The 14,500-nt window shown below is 47.7% G+C and overlaps 7 protein-coding genes across 7 annotated transcripts; 4 read left to right on the forward strand and 3 right to left on the reverse strand.

Moving 5' to 3' along the window:
- Positions 1-98: 98 nt before the first annotated feature.
- FMAN_10834 (uncharacterized protein) lies at positions 99-1,412 on the reverse strand (the record flags this gene model as incomplete). The annotated part of the gene is made up of 1 exon (XM_041823657.1): positions 99-1,412. The coding sequence occupies one exon, from the start codon at positions 1,410-1,412 to the stop codon at positions 99-101; it is 1,314 nt and encodes a 437-aa protein (XP_041689215.1).
- A 414-nt stretch (positions 1,413-1,826) lies between these two features.
- FMAN_10833 (uncharacterized protein) lies at positions 1,827-3,963 on the forward strand (the record flags this gene model as incomplete). Its single annotated transcript, XM_041823658.1, has 4 exons — positions 1,827-2,042; positions 2,343-3,109; positions 3,160-3,855; positions 3,915-3,963. 4 exons carry the CDS (start codon positions 1,827-1,829, stop codon positions 3,961-3,963), a joined length of 1,728 nt encoding a protein of 575 aa, XP_041689216.1.
- Positions 3,964-4,263: 300 nt separating this feature from the next.
- On the reverse strand, positions 4,264-5,258 carry FMAN_10832 (uncharacterized protein; the record flags this gene model as incomplete). The annotated part of the gene is made up of 3 exons (XM_041823659.1): positions 4,264-4,576; positions 4,626-5,154; positions 5,210-5,258. The coding sequence occupies 3 exons, from the start codon at positions 5,256-5,258 to the stop codon at positions 4,264-4,266; spliced, it is 891 nt and encodes a 296-aa protein (XP_041689217.1).
- Positions 5,259-5,925: 667 nt separating this feature from the next.
- FMAN_10831 (uncharacterized protein) lies at positions 5,926-6,690 on the forward strand (the record flags this gene model as incomplete). Its single annotated transcript, XM_041823660.1, has 1 exon — positions 5,926-6,690. One exon carries the CDS (start codon positions 5,926-5,928, stop codon positions 6,688-6,690), a length of 765 nt encoding a protein of 254 aa, XP_041689218.1.
- Positions 6,691-7,125: 435 nt separating this feature from the next.
- FMAN_10830 (uncharacterized protein) lies at positions 7,126-7,956 on the reverse strand (the record flags this gene model as incomplete). The annotated part of the gene is made up of 2 exons (XM_041823661.1): positions 7,126-7,327; positions 7,382-7,956. The coding sequence occupies 2 exons, from the start codon at positions 7,954-7,956 to the stop codon at positions 7,126-7,128; spliced, it is 777 nt and encodes a 258-aa protein (XP_041689219.1).
- Positions 7,957-8,474: 518 nt separating this feature from the next.
- On the forward strand, positions 8,475-10,331 carry FMAN_10829 (uncharacterized protein; the record flags this gene model as incomplete). The annotated part of the gene is made up of 3 exons (XM_041823662.1): positions 8,475-8,954; positions 9,002-9,571; positions 9,624-10,331. 3 exons carry the CDS (start codon positions 8,475-8,477, stop codon positions 10,329-10,331), a joined length of 1,758 nt encoding a protein of 585 aa, XP_041689220.1.
- Positions 10,332-12,405: 2,074 nt separating this feature from the next.
- Positions 12,406-14,318, forward strand: FMAN_10828 (uncharacterized protein; the record flags this gene model as incomplete). Its single annotated transcript, XM_041823663.1, has 2 exons — positions 12,406-13,937; positions 13,997-14,318. The coding sequence occupies 2 exons, from the start codon at positions 12,406-12,408 to the stop codon at positions 14,316-14,318; spliced, it is 1,854 nt and encodes a 617-aa protein (XP_041689221.1).
- Positions 14,319-14,500: the final 182 nt, after the last annotated feature.

Genomic DNA, 14,500 nt, shown 5'->3' on the forward strand with positions numbered 1-14,500 from the left:
TTAAAAAATATTAAAGTAAGAATACTAAGTGATTGAAACAAGAGAGGCTGAAATGTTACATTCTATTAAGCAATAGCGTCTTCTATCTGCGTTCAAGTTCAGAGCTTTGTGAGCACCTGAGATATTTGAGGTCGCGAAATAAATTGTGGCCAGGCCACGTCCACTCCCAACTCCTGAGCGGCCTTCAAAACCCAACCGGGCTCTTTCAAAAACTGGCGACCAACCGAGATCAGATCAACACTACCCTCCGCGCCGTCCTGAACCAAGTCTCTGGCCTGGAAGGCATCCGTAATCTCACCAACAGTACCAATAATCATCCGCTTGCCTGCCCTTTCCAGTGCCTCCTTCACCCTCGCCGCAATGGCAGCTTGCTCCTTTCCAGCGTCGAACACGCTGTGAGCGGCCTGTGGATGGTTGCCTGCGGAACTGACGTCGAGGACATCTACGCCCAGGTCAGGAAGCAGCTTTGCGAAGCGGATCGTGCTGGGAACATCCCAACTTCCGAGTTTCTTGCCCAGGGTAGAGTGTTCCATCCAGTCAGTTGCGCTGATTCGGACGAACAGGGGCATGGAATCAGGGATAACACCTCGGACGGCTTGGATGATCTCGAGAACCAGCCGTATCCGGTTTTCGAAGCTGCCGCCGTACTTGTCTTTCCTCTGGTTCGTGATGGGGCTGACGGACTGATGGAGGAGATAGCCGTGGGCAACATGAACCTCGAGTACATCTACACCAGCCCAGACAGCTCGTTCTGCTGCTTTCGCAAAGCTTCTGACCAAGTCGGAGATGTCGTCAATGCTCATCTCTCTAGGCTCCCAGAATCCGCCCTTTAGATCTTGACTAGCCTTTCCATCCCAGACAAAGTCCGAGCCTCCAGATGGCCCAAGAACGTCATTTGGCCATCCACCTTGGGATTCATCAGCTCTAGCACTTCCCTGTCCCATACGAGTGGCAACCCACGGCGCCAGAGTGCTAGCCTTCCTCCCGGCGTGGCCAAGCTGCAGCCCTATAAGACCTCCCTGGGAGTGCACAAAGTCTGCCAGGTTCTTGAGGGCATCTCTCTGCGCATCGTTCCAGATCCCAGGACAGTTGACGCTGATACGACCATTAGGCGTAACACCAGTTGCTTCCAGCATGACTAGCGCTGCTCCTCGGAAGGCATAGTGGCCGATGGTAGTGTAGTACAGAGGAGTCAGGACACCCGTCTGCGGTCCACTTGCGGCGCATGAGTAGTGACACATGGGGGACACGCAGATGCGGTTTCGCAGCGTGATGCCGCGGATCTTGAGGGGACGAAAGATCGTCGGAGTGTCTGGTTCAAGCTTTTTCGCAGTCCCTGTGCTTGGATCCTGTGCTGGCGCAAAGAAAGGGATGCCTGGCACTGCGGCGTTGAGTTGCGCGCCGCGAACCATAATGCGTATTGTTTAGACAGAACGTATAGAGAGACTATGATGAGCTGTAATCAGGATGTGATGGATGAGCGATTTGTAGAAAATTATTACATCAATCAGTAAAGGTGAATTTAGTTAGGCCCAGCTCTTAAAAGACTAAAAGTGGTCTGGCAAGTATTGATCAATTCCACGGAAGTAGTACCTAATTGTTGATTGGGGTTTTCGGAACTTGATAATTTCCGAAACCTGGGAGCCGCGGCAAGAAGCGAGACCAAGACTGAATGACTAACAGCCTGAACTTGTTCATATATTGACTGACGTTGGTTGATTCAAGAGCATTGCAGTGTTTGATAACCATATGCGAAAAGGCAATCATAATACCATCCCCTTCTCTTCTCGTTCACTAGTCTCCCAGACATCGCGGCAAAGCTCGAGATGCCAACAAATCAGTCAATGAGCGCGCGAGACCGCGCCATCAAACACTTCCAGAGTCTAGCTCCTGGACCACCCAACCCAGGAGAAGGCACAGAGGCTTACAGGGATGTTGACGAGCTGGCATACGCTCTATCTCGAGTGCCCACGTTCACACCTCGGCCAGTGCGTATCATTGCAATTGGGGCGGGCTTTGCTGGTATTTCGATGGCCAGGGCTGTAAGAACCGGCAATCTCCAAAATGCTAGTATTACTGTTTATGAAAAGAACGCTGATGTTGGAGGAACGTGGTATGAGAATCGCTACCCAGGGTCAGTACCATATTAGATTTGTGCACGGAAATTCTTCAAATCTCTCCCTACTTGTGGATTTCTAATACTTACTTCGCTTTAATCTGACTTCTTGTATTATACTCAAGCTAATGGTCTACTAGATGCGCCTGTGATATACCAGCACCTAATTACCAAGTAGGTGAACCACAAGGCCTGGCTGAGTGCCAAAATCTAACCAGTCTACTAGTTCTCCTGGGCACCTAACCCGCTCTGGAAATCGTATTACGCCAAGCAAGAGGATATCTTATGGTATATACGATCAGTTGCCGAACAGCATGATTTACGGCGTTACATAAAGACGTCTCACAAGATCACCAATGCTTCTTGGATACCAGAGCGCGAGGTCTGGCAGGTCACAGTGACCAAGACCGACGGTAGAGATCTCGTCATTTCCAGTCCAGGTATTACAGAGGGTGAGACCTCGTCTACATTTGTGGAAGAGTGTGATATCTTCATCAACTGCACCGGTTTCTTCAATCACTGGAAATGGCCCAACGTGAAAGATCGAGAAGAGTTTGGGGGAAGAATGCTTCATTCAGCAGCTTGGCCACAGGATGCTGATAAGGACATCAAGGGGAAAACTGTGGCACTGATCGGTAATGGAAGCAGTGGTGTCCAGATTCTCCCCGCCATCCTCAATGACGCAGAGAAGATATATGTCCATATTAGAAGTCCCACATGGATCACCACCAATTTCGCTTCCAAGTTTGCAGGTCCCGGTGGATCAAACTATGATTACTCTGAAGAGAAAAAGGCTGCCTGGGCCAAGGATCCAGAGACATATCTCCAGTACAGGCGTCAGATCGAGCAGGAACTCAACAGCCGTTTCGGTCTATACGTAAACCATTCTCCGGAGCAAAAGGCTGCTCGAGAGTATGGAATCCGTGAGATGGCCAACAAGCTTGGAGAGAGACAAGACTTGCTTCAAGCGCTGCTACCGGACTTTGCTGTTGGGTAAGTCAAGAGAAATCACAAAGCGGCAAAGGTTACTGACTAAGGTATAGGTGTCGTCGTCCAACGCCTGGCAATGGGTATCTCGAGGCTCTCACGTCGCCAAAGGTACAAGTTATTTGGGGCACTGTCGATGCATTCACCAAGAGCGGTATCCGCACTTCACCAGGTCACGAAACAAAAGACGTGGATACCATCATCTGCGCCACTGGCTTCGACTTGTCTTGCGCCCCTCGCTTCCCAATCACCGGCCTCAACGGAACCGATCTCCAACACCTCTGGAACGGGAACCCACGGTCCTACCTCTCAGTAACAGCCCAAGACATGCCCAACTACTTCGGCTTCCTAGGTCCATTCTCCCCGCTCGGCCATGGCAGTCTGGTCACTTCGATCGAAATGGTGACCAAGTACATCACCGACTTTGTGAACAAGCTTCAGACTCAGAACTACAGTTACTGTGTCCCCAAGGCTCACATACCCGCTGCATACCAGAAACATGCCCTCGCATGGCTCAATAAAACGGTCTGGGCGAGTAATTGCAGCAGCACGTTTAAGAACGGGACTGCTGGAGGAGAGCTAAACAGTTTACATCCTGGTAGTCGCATCAACTACTTTGAGCTTCTGCGTACTCCGAGGTGGGAGGACTTTGAGTGGAAGAGTCTTTGCGATAGTGAGGACTTGACTTTTGCTTGGCTGGCGAGTGGTTTCACGTATAGGGAAAAGAACCCCGCTGAATATCCGGATACAACGTAAGTCTTCTCTCATTTATGCTTTTCATCAAGTAGCGTTAACTAACATTGGAATCTAGCTGGTTTATCAACTTTGACAAACAGTCTAAGCAGATCGAAAGACGATAGAGGAAGAGGTTGGGAATGTCGTGAATGGAGCATGGAGGCTGTACACAGACTAGATAGACTTCGTTACCTGGGCTGACATATAAAATGCATCTTCATTTATTGTTATCATCGGTCCTATGTGGCTTGTTAAGTTTCGCTCAATTAGGACTGAACGTTCGTCGGATTCGTAACCCTCCAGAGTTTAAGTCTTATTACTCATCATAAGAGTGGATTTGTTGCGGTAGTAGTGGCAAAATAAATAAGTTCAGTTCAGCACAAATGCTGCTGAAGGGCAGTGAGAGACAATATTATTCAGTATCTTTATAGCTTGGAAGTCCTACAAACATCCTTCTCTTCTCCCATCAACATCTTTGCAAGCTTGGCTGTGGCTTCGGTTGTCTTGGCTCTTGCACGAGTCGATCGGCCCTGGGGCCCAGCATCTCCCAATAAATGCACCTCCCTCCAACTACCAATATCGCCAACCTCCAGAACCGTCCCCCCAGCATACTGGATGTCAGTCAGCAATGCCACCATGGCCTTCACAACTTCCTCAGTAGGCAGCAAGAAGTCTTCAGCCGGATCAACGTGATTTTGTGCTCCTGAGGTATTACGAAGCAGCGGTGTGTCAACCAAGCTAAATCCTGTGAGCAAGATTGGCAGCTCAGTAGGGATTGTGAACTTACCCCGGCGCGATACCGACTACTCGGATGCCGCACATCTGATCGAGAGGTGCCATGCAACGGACGAATTGGCTGATAGCAGCTTTTGATACAGAGTAGAGCGGAAGAACAACGGAGGGCTTCTGGGCTGTAATGCTTGAGAGGTGGAGGATAGTGCCTGGCTTCTTGGCCTCTCGCATCTTGCGTATCGCGATGCGTGTCATTCTTATGGGGTGCAGCATGTTGATGTCAAATAGCCTGTAGCTGAGTGTTTCGTCCTTGTCATCCCAGAATCCAGGAAAGGACCCTTCGTACACGCCAGCGCCGGGAACCACGATATCGGGTATGCCGCCGAGCCTCTTCTCAAATACCTCAAAGACCTCGATTAGTTGTTCCAGTGAGGTTACATCGGTTTTGTGAAATACCACTTGGGTATTCACTTGGTTTCCAAGAGACTTTAGCCATGCTGTGGCAGGTGGACTCAGTGCGATGTCAGCGACGAGGACTGCGCATCCTTTGGCTCTGAGAGCCTTCGCAAGTTCCAGATTGATCCCTATGTTTAAAGAGTCAGATCGAAGGACGCAGAAATGTGATTAGAGACTTGTTACCTGAACCCCCTCCGGTTACTAGAGCTGTTTTGCGGAGAAGATCGCTCATAGTGGCAGGATGAGGTAATGTGCTTCGCCGCAAGTGAGTTGTGAAGCGGGCAGTGCTGGATGAAGAATGGTGCGACCGAAAGTCAATTGAGATTCCGAGTCAAGAGTCCAATTCATGAAATTTGTTTCTTCGCCCGAGGTTTGAGAATTACACTGTAATGTTAAGAATGATAAGCGAGGCTATTTCCCGGTGAACTCTAGCCTAAACGGAATGGAACCAAATTTAGCGGACCTCTTTTACCTCCGAGTTCCGCGGGGCATTTATACGGAAATATTAGCTAAAACGACCATGAGTTGATTGATTCCATGGAAATAATGTGGTAGGGATAATGCCTGAAAGCCTGTAACACCTCGGCTTTTCACTCCACCATTTATTCCACTGCGGCCTGTAGTGTTGAGATATTGCGGTCAACACTGCTTACTATTGATCGTATTGTAGTATAGGTATTTAAGGCCTGGAAATCGGGGTGACAGGCTAATCAACCACTATTCCGACTTTCCGAATCTCACTGAGACCGTGCGATCATCTTGACTACAATTCAGGTGTGTAAGCAAATACAAGTAGACTAAATATAATATTCTGTCCCCTTTCCTCAGGCCTTCACCTTGCAGCTTGAATATTCTTTCAACTTATTTTATATACAAAAAAACCACCACATTCAGCAACCATGCCCTTCGGTACTTTCAAGACAAAAGAGGCTGTAGGCCCTATCCCTCTCTGCTCTCCGCCCTACACAACTGGCCCAGATGAATTCACCGATATCCAGATTCTTGCCATCAAATATCACACGACATACGACGCCGTCAAGGACATGATCCCTGAAGAATGCGAGCTGGAAGATGAACCGCTCGTAACGCTCACCCTCTTCAACTACGGCATGGGTCCCATAGGCGCATACAACGAGTTTGTCTGCCAGGTCGAGGTCAAGTGGGAGGGCAGGAAGTTACCCTTCTCGATCGAGCTCATCCTCAACAACGAAGGCGCCATATATGCTGGCCGGGAGCGCTGGGGCATTCCCAAGGTCATGGGCACGGTTGAGTGGGATCCCTCCAAGACCAATTCGGCGCCTAACGGAATCATCACGGGCCATGTTGAGCGTCCTGCCGGGTGCAAGCTCGTCCAGTTTGGGTTCAAACCGCAGAAGAAAGTGCAGGACTGGGGTGCTATGAGCGGCATGATGCGCGAGAGCCTTCACTTCCGCTTGATCCCTGCGGCGAATCATCATGATCCCCCGATCATCAGGGAATTCATTCCTACCGCTTTTGAGATTACTCACGGTGAGGTTTGGACAGGGAATGGATCCATTGGTCTCTTTAATGTTTCAGAGTTCGACCCGGTTCATCGACTCAAGGTCGTGAGATATGTTGGCGCAACAATGTGCAGAAATGCGAGAGGTGTTCTGCATCCAGTCTCAAAGACCTTCCCTGTCTGAGGACGATGACACGGCATTCAAGCGGCATATGAGTTTATAAATATTTATATGGATATTAAATTGTAAATTCTAATGCTAGAATTATGGTTACTATACGTTTTGTCCTTGAAAATGTGTGAATCGGGTGGCAGGTAACCTAGAAATATTGACAATCTAAGTTCCTTAGAGGTTCTACGTCAACAGAATAATTAGGTCACCCTGAATAATGATATGTCAACCTACTTCTGTTCTGCCAAACCAGTTACAATCATACTAAATGTCCGAAAATATGACTAGACGCACCATCATGCATCTAAGACTTTTATACAAGGCTTTCAGCTCCGGGACTACCCAATTTATGACTAAAGTAGTGACTGAGAAGTAAGAATATCATATTGCGCCCCTCAAGAAGTAGAACGTTCAAGACACCACAGGTTGGCATTTGGACATTCTATATTACACAGACGACCCCCCATCTATGCGAATAATCTGGCCCGTTATGAAAGACGAGAGTCTTTCACTGAGGAGAAAGCAAATCAGCGCCGCAACCTCCTCGGCTCGTCCCTGTCTCGAGATAGGCTGCCTGGAAACCTTGTCTTTCAGAAACGTTATAAACTCGTCGGGAACATTCCGACCCATTGGAGTATCTATCTGGCCACTAGCCCCAATGTTAGCCCAGTCTAATGGTCACTCTTCTTCACGGGACACTTACGGTGCGACTGCGTTGACTCTAATGCCAGCTTGGCCCTCTTCTCTGGCTCCCGTCTTTGTTAGACCAACCACTGCATGCTTCGACGCTCCGTATTCCGCAGCCCCAGGGACTGCAATTACACCAGCCAGGCTTGCTAGGTTGACAATGCTCCCGCCGTTAATCATGGCGTTGAGCTCAGCGCGCATGGAGTAGAAGACACCCGTGGCATTGATGCCCATACACAAAGCCCAGTCCTCATCACTGAGGTTACGGATCCTGCCCTTGCCCATCTGGACAGCGCTAATTCCTGCTGAATTAACTGCCCCATCGAGTCTGCCAAATCTCTTGACGGTCTCTTGGATCCAGGAAGTGACTTGTGCGCTGGATGTAACGTCGACCTCTGCTGTCAGGATGTCTTGCTTATTGCGGTTTGGGTGTGCGGCGAGAAGGGCTTGGGCGGCTTGTTCAAGTGGAATAGGTGATCTATCGGACAAGGATAACTTGGCTCCGACAGAGAATAGTAGTTGAGCAGTTGCAAGCCCAATTCCGGATGCTGCACCCGTGATGGCGATAACTTTATCTTTGAGGTCTTCCATTGTAGTGTGGCTTTGTATGATCCTGATATATCTTATTGATGTTATTAGAGGATGTATAAGCCAGATGTGAGACCTTTTGATCTTGATCTACTTATTTGATGAGAGCAAGATGGATTTCAATAGCATTATTTTAGCTAACTGCAAAAGGAACAATCCTGTCTATAACCCATAAAGAATAGGTTGTATGTTGGAGAAATTAGCCGGAATTGTATTTCGGAATGCCTGAACAGCGGGCACTAATTAGCCCCGCGGAACCCAAGCTAGGGCACAACGTTTAGTGCTCATGGCGTTGGGCATGATCAAAGTGGGCCTGTCATGGTTCATGTAATCACGCAGTTCCGCGGAAACAAACCATGAGACGACTATCGACCATTTGAACTATCTATAGTTATTAGACCAGGATATAGAAGTGACGACTAAAAGCTCTTTCCCATATATCGAGATGCAATATCCTAGCTCCTAGATCAAGCTACAATCCATCACATACTGGCAAACTGGATCCTTTTCACCAAGCAGCAATGTTCTCTCTTCATATTGGTTCTATGTCCTGGTTTGAACTCACATCTGGTGCCTTTTCTATCATCCTGATACTCCTTTGCCTGTATAACCTTGCTCTTCCCAAGCCTATTCCCGGAATACCGTATAACAAACATGCCACAAAACGCCTCCTCGGAGACCTTCCAGACCTGATGAAGCATCAGAAGCATACTGGAGAGCAACGTCGATGGTTTCCGTTGCAAAACCAGAAGTTCGACTCCCCAGTCTGTCAAGTATTCATCCGCCCGTTCGGAAAGCCGAGAGTGGTTCTATCAGACTTTCGAGAGGCGCAAGATATCCTTTCGAAACGGTTGAAGGATTTTGACCGCAGTGATAGAGCCCGGGAGGCATTCGCGGGAATCGTCCCCCATCAGATGCTCTCTTATCAAACCGTGTATCCCAAGTTCAAGAAGCACAGAGAGCTGATGAGGGATCTCATGTCACCAAAGTTTCTCAACCAGGTACGATAATTAAACGCCGTGGAAGAAAAAACTCTAATCGTGATTAGGTCTCAGGTCCAGAGATATATTCCAAAGTCAACACTCTGGTCAGACTCTGGCATGAGAAGTGCTTGCATGCCGCCGAGCATCCGTTCGATGCAAAGACAGATCTCAAGAGAGCTACTCTCGACGTTGTTACAGCTGTTTCATTTGGCCTAGCCGATGAGAACAGTGCTACTAGGCGGCAACTGGACGACATGTTGGCCAGATCTACCGCGGGTGTTACATGCACGCAGCCCGACAACAAAATTGTGGCTTTCCCCGTTCATCCCTTGACAGCAGAGCTAGATGCAACCTTGACTATTGTTGAGAGCTCAGCAGTTGGCTTCTCGTCGCCGATACCCCGATGGCACTATTGGGTCATCAGCCAGTTTCCGTTTCTGAGAAACGCCGCCAGAGTTAGGGAGGAGTGGACGCGACGTGAGATCGACAAGGCGGTCGAGGCAATCTCCATAGATGGCTCCGATAACGAATGGGCAACACGTTCGGCACTAGAGTTCATGGTACTTCGAGAAGCAGCCGCTGCTAAGAAGGCACAGAGACTCCCAAGGTTCCATCGCCGGCGTATCTATGACGAAGTATGCTTCCCTCATTGTCTTGTGTCGACTGACGACTAACCATTCTGGATAGCTGTTTGGGTTCATCATTGCAGGTCATGATACAACGGGTGCTACTCTCTCATGGGGGGTGAGATACATTGCGGATGCTCCGCAAGCACAAGAAAAACTCCGATCACTTCTTCAAAATGCCTTCTCCCCCGCTCTTGCGGAGCATCGCCAGCCGACGATTAACGAGATAACCAGTACGTCTATTCCATATCTTGATGCTGTCATCGAGGAGATATTGCGTCTCAGTGTGGTACTCCCAATCGTAAGTCGAGAATCAATGGTCGACACAACTATTCTCGGACACGCCATTCCAAAGGGCACCACCGTGTTCTTTGCGCTCAACGGACCCAGTCTGATGAAGCCGGCGATCAAAATCCCTGAGACCATTCGAAGTCAGAGCTCGCAGGATACAAAGAACAGGTACGGAGAGTGGAGCGCAGAAGATGTCGAGCAGTTCATACCTGAGCGATGGATAGATGTCGACGAGAAAGGCGTTGAGACTTATAACGCTATGAAGGGCCCGTTCCTCACGTTTGGCAGCGGACCACGAGGCTGCTATGGAAGGAGACTTGCTTACCTGCAGCTTCAGATTTTCTGGGTGTTGCTTATGTGGAACTTTGAGTTTCTCCCCGTTGATCCAGAGCTCAGGACTAGGGATGTTATAGAGCATGCTGGGGTAGAGCCGCGCGAGAGTTATGTACGACTGAGAAAGGTAGGGAGTACTTTGTGATATACTGGGATAAGGTTATTGGGTTCTGAAAGCCTTATCTTGTATGTATCTCTATAAAATATACTTCGACATGCAATCGCTGTGCTAGGAGTTTGCAGGTGATCTCCCCAAGAATCAGCTTCAAGAGGTGCTCTTGCGGCGTGTATCTTCTCCCGGGTTGCGGTCTCATGCTAGACTGTTACAACGAGGACGGACATAAGGATTCTTAAAAACCTTTGAGAATTAACAGAGCGAACCTAGACAGGCGGTGATGTTGCGGTCAGGGGATTCTATCGGCGGGTTGAGGAACCCACTGGCTTCGGGTGATTTCTACACCTTCCGTTGGTACAGGAATTGTCACTTACAGCCGCAATCTAGTCAAGTCGATGTTTTACAATTACTAAGAACAATCAAAGCTCTGCAAGACAGACTCAGCTCATCATTAAGCCTCTTTCTATCATTCTTGCCAGTTCGCTCAGCATCATATGTCCAGGCAGCTGTCTCACCAGGACACCTCATCCCTCCAGACCAAACAACATAGAGGTGGTGTGCTTGTATAATAATAAATAAAGTTAATACTTGCTTATAGTTATCTTAATAATATTATTAATCATATATAGAATATAAACATTATATTATTTAATAGTAAGTTACTATAATAAAATGTATTACTTAAACATAGCCTTATTAGCTGGCCTATTCATAAGCTTGCTAGATATTAATATATCTTATAAATTAAAGGGAATCTAAAAATAAAATTGAGATGGCATCATGACTTCAGCAATGTTGGCTTGCATTAGAAGCATACTAACAACAGCCGGTGTTACAGATCTCGTAGGTAAGTTTCCTGATGTGCTGTCACAGCGCGACTAAGTCTGATGCTGACATCCCTGGGGATTCTGGGCCAGTACTATTTTCGGTCCCAGATCAGAGGCTGAAGTGTTTTCGTGGTAATCTCATGCGGGCAATGACGCTGACTACAAACCGGGCCACCCAACTTCCCGCGAGAAGCCTAGTACATCCAGTAAAGACAAGACGCCGGATGGCAACAACGCCCATGTCCTTTTGCCAGATAGTCTCAAAAGCTAGTTCAGGCTGTACGCATTCGACGAAAGAATTGCCACCGATACCACGGGAACAATTAGTGGGCCTGCCGTGATGATCGATACCGTCTTTACCAAGATAATCATGGGTCACCAGATGCCCCTCAACTCCTCCTTCAACCCGCATAAACACTCTTATCGCTATCAGTCCAGAGACTACGACCAAGATACCCGTGCATAACAACAAGACGTGTGCGGACTCTCCGTACGACGATGCCGGTCTTGAGACGCCTTTGCTCTTGGGTCGAGGTTCAACTCGCCCTTCCACTCCATTACCAGGGCTCGATTCAAGTCCGGTACTCAATTAAGACAAATAATTTACACAAGGTTAATACTTTCTACTTGAGTTTATTGCGTTAGGCGGGATCTTTGAAACACATGATGGCATTCTAGGCTGGAAAAGGTTTGGCTGTCATGATTCCGTGGGCTGATTGAATTCATATCGAAACGGCGTTTTGGTTGAGCTTGAGTGGTCAAAATACAACAATACTTTTTGCTTCCTCGCTTGACATTGTCAAAGCGCAGAACTATAGGCCGGGCTCTGATTAAGCGCCTAGATGCCAATGGTCAAGACCTTAAGGTACTTTTGCTATCAATGATGCGCCAAAATTAGATCTCGTATTTCGGCAATTCGGCACCGATCGCTCTTGCTTTTGCGTCTATTCACTCAAGACAATTCATTGGGACTTTTCATTAGCTAGTCCAACTACCTTCTTACTGTAAGAGGGTGGGTGGGTTCTGATTCTCGAACTGGAAGGTAGTATTTAGTGATCGACCTTAAGAACAAGATACCTATACATCACACGGAATTTGCGGTACAAGAGCAACTAAATTCCCAGAATGTAGATATTCTCAGCTTGCTCGGTCTATCCTATTCAAGTATTTTGAAACAAAACATGCATTACCTTGTAGGATTTCTTATTTTCTTTTTGAGCTTGTGCACAGCCGAAGATTTACGCATCGCTCATGAATCACGAAATAGCCATGGGGACATGTGGGTTAAAGGGGAGCGGATCGACCCGGACGCTCGCTTTTACCTTCGCATTGGTTTAAAGCAGTCAAATCTCGAGGACGCCGACAATCTCATTCACAAAGTGTCGGATCCATCGTCCCCCAGCTATGGTAAGCATTACTCTGGACAAGACATTGTTGAGATTTTTGCCCCCTCAAATGATACCGTCGAGACTGTCCGCTCGTGGATTTCCAAATATGGAGGGTCTTCAGCATTATCCCCAGATAGGGGATGGCTGTACGTCAACATGTCAGTCATCGAAGCTGAAACCATGCTTAACGCGACTTATCACAAGTACCACCATACCCTACAAGAGTATTCAACACTATCATGCGAGGAATACTATCTTCCTGCCTCTGTGCGCCCACATATCGACTTTGTCACCCCAGGCGTCATGCTTCTCGCGCCTAAGCAATCGCGTACCAACACAAAAGTCAAGAGACAGGAACCTATTTTTCAACCCGCTTCCAGCAGTCCGCCTTCAACTGGCACGTCCAAGTGCGGTGACGCCGTTACTCCCGATTGCATACGAAAACTTTACAATATACCCACGAATAAATTGAAAAGTCCGTCTAATAGCCTCGGAATCTTTGAAACAGGGGACTATTATGCCCAAGAAGATTTAGATCTGTTCTTTGGCAAATTCTCACCCAACATCCCGAAGGGGACCCACCCTAAGCTCGTTTCAATCGATGGAGGCTCTGCACCGGTCAAGCCAGCCGAGGCCGATGGGGAGTCCGATCTTGACCTGCAGGTCGCTTACCCGCTTGTATACCCTCAGTCAATCACCTTGTACCAAACCGACGACAAAGTGTACACTGTAAACGGCGCTGGAGGACTGTTTAACAACTTTCTCAACGCCATTGACGGGTCATATTGTTCTTACAAAGCCTTTGGGGAGAAGGGTAATGATCCTGCATTCGATGATGTTTATCCTGATACACAACCTGGCGGTTACACGGGCAAGACGCAATGCGGCATCTCGAAACCAACGAACGTGATTTCCATCTCGTACAGCAAATCGGAGTCGGATTTGCCTTTCTACTACCAGCAACGCCAATGCAATGAATTTATGAAACTCGCACTCCAGGGACACACTGTTCTAGTTGCCTCTGGTGATGCCGGTGTGGCCTCTCGCTCCTGGGACCCAGAGCCGAACGGATGTCTCGGTTCGAACAATACGGTGTTCAATCCTAACTTTCCCGGAAACTGTCCGTACGTTACAGTTGTTGGTGGAACTAGACTACCCGCTGGCGCTTCAGTCACTGAGCCAGAAGTTGCTGCGTATCTCCCGCATCAAGACGGTTCGGATAGCACATACACAAGTGGTGGAGGGTTCAGTACCATCTACTCTATCCCAAGCTATCAGAAAGCAGCACTCGATACATATTACACGCACCATGATCCAGGTCACAAATCCTTCAGTGTTATACACAATGCTACACACAATGACACAGCTCCCATTGGCGCAAATGGAGGCATTTACAATCGCATAGGCAGAGGTATGCCTGAGTAAGTCCATCGCTGCCGCTTTATCTTGAATTGAAATCCTGACATGTTTTATTTTATAGTGTTTCGGCTATCAGTCAAGATATAGTAACGTATGTGGATCGTGAGTACGGGCTCATAAGCGGTACTAGCGCGGCGACGCCTTTATTTGCTTCCATTGTGACCCTCATCAATGAACAGAGACTCAAAGCTGGAAAAAGTCCTGTTGGCTTCATAAATCTAGTCATGTATCAAAACCCTCAGATTTTCAACGACATCACCAAAGGAAACAACGAGGGATGCGGTACTAAAGGTTTTTCTGCAGTTCCAGGATGGGATCCAGTGACTGGGCTTGGGACACCTAAGTATCCTGCAATGTTGAAGTTATTTATGGATTTACCTTGAGGCATAAATTAGAGAGTAGTATTATATATAGTATTTATAGAATATGTAATTAATATATATCTCTATTTATAAATGCTAGATTTATAACTTTATAGCTGTAAAATAAAGAGTTAGGTATATAATATTACTAAACAAAAATGAATAAATACTTCTATAATATTAATATACCTTCATCTGCCTCC

This window comes from Fusarium mangiferae (assembly GCF_900044065.1).
Source record: "Fusarium mangiferae strain MRC7560 genome assembly, contig: FMAN_scaffold016, whole genome shotgun sequence".
Classification (NCBI taxonomy): Eukaryota; Fungi; Ascomycota; class Sordariomycetes; order Hypocreales; family Nectriaceae; genus Fusarium; species Fusarium mangiferae.